The sequence below is a fragment of the Rhagoletis zephyria genome, unplaced genomic scaffold (genome assembly GCF_001687245.7).
Source record: "Rhagoletis zephyria isolate East Lansing unplaced genomic scaffold, Rhagoletis_zephyria_1.1 Rzeph_scaffold_00009, whole genome shotgun sequence".
NCBI classification, from domain to species: Eukaryota; Metazoa; Arthropoda; class Insecta; order Diptera; family Tephritidae; genus Rhagoletis; species Rhagoletis zephyria.
The window spans coordinates 94,110-100,109 of NW_016157093.1; the positions used below are offsets into that span (position 1 = coordinate 94,110).

A 6,000-nucleotide genomic window follows, 5' to 3' on the forward strand; every position below is an offset into this window, starting at 1 on the left:
TACGCATACTGTGTAGAAAATTCATTTTTTTTTTAAGAATAAAAAACGTATGTTAGTTCATTTGTTTAACAGTAATTTTGTTGTAAATCAACAGTTGTTATGTACTAGATACCCCATGACCTATACTCGCTATACTCAGAAGTCTGAGCTTTAATTTGGTAAAATCCACGCAGCTATAGGCTAAATATTTGGCAAAGATATGACGACAAATTTCGCCTCTACTGAGTTGTTTTCAACAAAAAGTTTCGCACAAAGTTGTATGTAATTTGCAAGCATAAGCGAAAAAAGCAATAAAGTGTTCTAGAAGCTTTTAACTACCCTCATGACGTAGCTGAGGTCATAACATACGAGTAGAGGTCCAAGTTCAAAGTCCTTTCAAGGATTTTCCAAAGGCTTTGAAATCACAATTTAGCGAAGGTACTTAAGTATACGTTTTTATTATTTAGCATTACAAATGAAATAAATAAAGAATATTTGATATAAACCTTAAATAAATTCCTTAAAGAAGTAGCTTTAAAAGAACTTCCCCAAAGGGCTTTTTGAAGTACGTCCTACAAAAGCCCTTTTGGAAGCTCTATTTTTCATATTAAAAATCTGCTAAAAATTAAATTAGTGCCTGTATTCACCATGATCGAAGAAACCAGCACAATCCTGAAGAACCAGGACGTCACGTTCTTTTATGAAACCACCAAGCCAAACGCAAAGAAGATTCACTTTAGAAATGTACTCTACTTAATGCACTCACCCAAAAGTCTGCCAGATATCGAAGCACATTACATTCATCCATGCGAATGCGGCCATCAAACAAAAGTATATAAAATATCCTGTAATGATAGCAGAAATGCGTTTTTTAATTAAATTGCGAATGCAACATAAAACCTACATTTTATTATGCCACTAACATTAATACGGGTACATACATATATACATATGTATGTGGGGATTCCACTCACCCGATAGAAAGCACACATTGTCGTTGTTGGTTGGTATGAGCTGGCCCAATGCTATGCCCAAATAAGCTGCAAATAAATTACTTACTAAGCAGATTAAAATTTTTCCGGGTAAATTACGCAAACGCGAAATGGATAAATACACGCCCAGTGTAAGTGCATAGAAAGAGCATGAGATCAACAATCCAATTGGATACATTTTGAAACGAATCTTGTCATTGCCAACCACTTTCGAGTCGAAGCAAAGGAATGTATAGAGCTAAAATCGGATATGAAATAAAGGAAGAAAAAGCGCAAGACAGATTTGGTCGTAGTCTAATTTGTTGCTTTTTGTGGGAACTACATACCTACCTTCTGTTCGCCAAACGAGGAGTTGCGTATCTTTTCAACGCAATATTGGCTGTTTGAGTAATTTTGCATGCCATTTGCAACAAATAGCGAGCCGTCATTGGAATTGATGGTGTGTGCATCGGCGCTGTACAAATCGGGATTCAGGAGGAATTTCTTGCAATCCAAACCACGTAGAATGCCAAACACTTGAAATAAAATGGGTAATAAAAATAGATTTTTTATTAGATTATTTAAATAATGAGTCAAATTTACGTATAGAAAATTTAATAAAATAATTTTTAAAATTTAAAATTCTGACTAAACTTCTTTGGACCACCCTACTGTACATACATATTCTGCCCTTAAGTGGTCTGTCGTGATGGAGATTTTAATTCTCGTAGCTTAAAAATTCCGCTAAAACCCCTCGGCTCAGCCTAGTATCTAGCAGACTAGCATAGAAGTGGTTGTTGAGTAGCTTAATTGCCTCTGCTAATCGAATGTTTGAACATACTCTGAGAGTTTGATCTTGAATGCTTTTCATAAAAATGGGTTTTAATATCACACAGCTCCTCAAATAGCCGGTATTATTTATGTGAAATACAGTCATCCTTCCATGATAGGGTTAAGCCTACAAAAGTCGATTTAAATAGATCATTTATTAATCACACTGGATCATAAATTTTAGTTTGGTTTTTGTTCTCCAGACGCCACTATCCAATTTCTATGTAGAATTTTTCGGTAATTCTGAAAATCGAGTTAATTTTTTTTTTCTATGGATACGTTTTTGTGATATTTGCAATTTACCATTATTCATATCTTACGAACCAATTTAAAAATCTTTATATAAAGTACGGCAAATGAAAGCTAATGAAATTCTCCATAAACCTTATATACTTTCCGATAGGATAGTTTCTGAAAAATTAATTAATCATTCCACTTTTTTTTATTATTTAATGCAAAAATTAAAAAAAAAAAATCCAACTTTAACAAAAGAAAAATTTTAAAAAGAACAGGTTCTGTGCCAAATCAAGTTACTAGTGAACGAAAGCGAGGTATAAATAAAGGAGTAATGAGTGGTCAAATGAAAATACGCAAAGATTTTTTGTATGAAATATAAGCAGAGAAGCGTGTTACTTAGATGTACGTGGCGTATGAGTAACTTTCTTTTCTGCTCATTTTTCATACAAAATATCTTTACGTATTTTCATTTGACTACTCATTATTTCTTATTAATCCATCGATTTTCTTCATTAGTAATTTAATTTTTTTTTGTAACAGAACAGGCTTTGGCACAAATGCGAAAATTTCGCGCGAATCTGTTACTTTTTAAATTTTTCTTCTGTTAAAGTTAGATTTTTTTTAATTTTTTCACTAAAAAATAACAAAAGCTAATATACGTTCGAGTATATACATGCACATCGTTACCTTAATATAGAAAGGCCCTATCAAAAATTTTTTGTTTTTTTATGAACTAATTGAAAAATGTTATAATAAATTAAATTCTTTCTTCATAAATTTATTTCAAGTGTCATATTTTATTTAATGTTGTAGCTGATTGAATGCTGTATTAATTGTTTTTTTTTTTATATTATTCGGTTTTTAATAATAATAATCGTATGTCCTTAGTACAAATATGAATTTTGGAAGAAAATGAGTTAGTGCATTTGTATATTAAAGTATATTTAGGTATGTATGATTTACTCACATTATACATAGATATTTATAGTAATCATTTTCACTGAAAGGAAGACTTCCATTCAAAACCATTGAAAGCAAACACACCTGGCTAAATAAATGCCAAATTCACTATAATTCAATGCGCTTGATAGCTGAGGGATATAGGCAAATATTTACATACATACGTATAAATGTATATGTATATTGACATATCTGTCCAATTTTAAATAGTGGGAGATTTACACATAGATGCGTACATACATACATATATACATATATATGCATTCGGTAAAACATAAAGATATCTGGAATGATAGTTGCCAACTTGGTGCTTTAAGCACTAGATTTAGTGCTTTTTGAAAATTAAAACGCAAAAAAAGCATTATTTAGTGGTTAGTGCCTTTTTTAGTGCTTTCTTTCTGAAGTAAAATTACTCCGAGATACTAAAAACCTGAAATAATTTGAAATATTTAAAGCTGCGTTAGCACTGGATTTTTTAAGAATCTACAAATTTAAATGCACTAAAATACAACCATGATTGATAAAAAGCTGACGTTGCAAACCCACCTTGTTGTTGTTCTATTCGCGTTGAAAATGCTAGTACGTACGCAGGTAAGTTAAGTATTTCGTTTTTTCTTTTCTAATTATTGGTAAAAATTTTTATGAAAAACACGGTTTTTGGCGATATTTGGGGTTATATCATGAAAACATTAATTTCCACTTAGGGCATCATTTTCGTTTGTTGCGATTTGATTTTTCTTTCTCGCGATATACCAGTTTCAATGTGCAGTACTTCGGTATTACGTCATAAGCATGAGCATCCTAGTATGTGTAGAAGCTTTTCAATCGTTATGAGCGAAAAAGTTTTGTGTATTGATTTATGTATGTATTCTTGTAAATATTGTTAATTTTTTGCTTTTGTTAAATAAAACTGTTATGAAAAAAGGATCGCGTTTTTAGCAAGTTTTTGGTGCTTTTTGAAAGTCAAAAGTTGGCAACACTGTCTGGAATGCTTAATCATAAATTCTTAGATAAGTAAGCATTGAAACTGAAATTACATATGTATTTACAGTTGGTAGCTCAATTGACCTCAGAATGCCGAGACGCAGTCTGCTACTATTAATTGAAGTACTCTTTAGTGTCAATACCTCATTAAACAATTGATAGTCATGCAGACTACCCAAGGCTCTTCGTATTCACACTTGTTTTCCCCTTTTAAAATTACCAGTGTTGGGAAGTAGTATCGAATACTTTTTTCTTTGGTATCGATACTTTTAAGGGTGAAGTATTTTTGAGAGTACTAAGTACCTTCTTTAAATATACACATGTTGGGAAATTACACTGCTTATTGCAGAAATCTCATAAGTTACTTTGCAGCAGTTTATTCACATCAACATCCTTATTAATGGTTTTCACCAAGTGAGCAAGTGGCCTAATTTTTAGACGAAAAATAAGAATGTTATAAATTTTTGGAAATGGGCGTAGCCACGCCCACTTATGGTTACATGTGTATATCTTGATAACCGGACGATAACCTCGCCCACATCCCATATAACAGTAATTTAGAGAGATAAAAAATCTTCGATAAATCAGTAAATATTGAAGCTAATTTATTCAAAATTTATGCTTGCAACAATTCTTTACCAAGAAATACGTTTATGGTAAAATTTTGGAAAATGGGCGTGGCACCACCCACTTATGATCACATTTATGTGTATCGGTAACCGTTCTACCAATTTGTACCAAACTCGGTATGGTTATTGTGTTTGCCACATAAAAGCAAAACGTTGAAAATGATTGAAATCGGACTAAAATTACGGCCGCTTTTCATATAACGGTAAATTTCAGAAATGCTTGAAACTTCAATATTTCGAAGTTTAAGGACGCTACTTTACTCAAAATTGATACACCCCCACACCATGTAGCGGTAGGTTTCGGAAAGGTGAAAAAACATATATTTAATACTTGCGCCGGGTATTTAATGTTCGGCCCCGCCCGAACTTAAACTTTCTTACTTGTTTTTATTAAATTAATTGAATAAACAAATATTTACATACTTGTTTCATTAGAAAATCGCAACAGGAATGTTCATTTTTAAATTTAACAAATTTTTTGATTCAAATTATTTTTGACAAAAAATGCAACCGTGTGCCACAATCTTGCTTGTAAATTCTTGCTGGATAAAATTTTCCCAGCACGAATTTGCAACCTCCCCTCCAAATGAAAAGTCAAAATTGTGCTCTCTCCTCATAAGTTTTACTGGATTTTTGTCCAAATGAACACGATTTGGTAACAATGGGTACCTACTTGTACAAGTTTTTGCATAGCGAAAGGTATTGGCCCAATGCACGCTTGCTTTGCTTGCTTTGCTTACTTTAGTTTGCTTTGCTTTACTTTGAAGGCTTTTATGGCCTAATGGTAGCTTTGAACGCTGTCATAGTAGTCAGCTGATTTTCAATGCGCGCAAATATACCCGCCATTCTTTGTTGTGCCAGCAAGTATAATTGTGAATTTTAGTTAAAATATATGTTATTAAACAATTATTTGTTACTAAGAACATTATTTTTTACAGATACCTTGCTTTTTTATCGTTCCGGTTTTGGTGAAGCTGCATTTGGCTGCGCCACTCACCACCCGTGTTTATAAGACGTAATATTCAATTGGAGGTAAAAGAGTTTATATTAAACAATTATTTGTTGCTAACAACATTATTTTTTTTCAGATACCTTGCTTTTTATCGTTCCGGCCACCAGATTCGTTGGTTTTCATAAAGTTTCATTTGGCAGTACAAAATGTTGACTCGAAATGCTGAACAAGTTTTGAGAATTTTCCTAATTTTAGCGAAAATGCGTAAATTAAAACTGCGATTAAAACAGAAGCGCCGATTTTGGGTTCGGAAATTGTACTTAGAGCGACACAAATATGGATTGTTTGAAAGTTCATTAAGAAACCTTTACCTGCGTTAGGAGCAGTTTAACAAGACATTAAGAATGCCCTTTTCGTTATTTAATGTGCTGCACGAATTTCTGGAGGCTTCGCTGAC

The 6,000-nt window shown here is 32.5% G+C and overlaps 1 protein-coding gene across 2 annotated transcripts in view; it reads right to left on the minus strand.

The window, feature by feature from the left end:
- mthl15 (methuselah-like 15) overlaps window positions 1–6,000 on the minus strand; it is a 34,707-nt gene that overhangs the window by 11,246 nt on the left and 17,461 nt on the right. Inside the window, exons 2-5 of one of the 2 annotated variants that reach the window (XM_017609291.1) lie at window positions 1,302–1,486; window positions 1,071–1,209; window positions 954–1,019; window positions 746–824 (exon numbers count right to left, since the gene is read on the minus strand). In XM_017609291.1, the coding sequence (XP_017464780.1) occupies window positions 746–824; window positions 954–1,019; window positions 1,071–1,209; window positions 1,302–1,486 (469 nt within the window). Of the gene's footprint in view, window positions 1–745; window positions 825–953; window positions 1,210–1,301; window positions 1,487–6,000 lie in introns of both variants that reach the window. The other variant, XM_017609283.1, reaches the window with a different exon arrangement.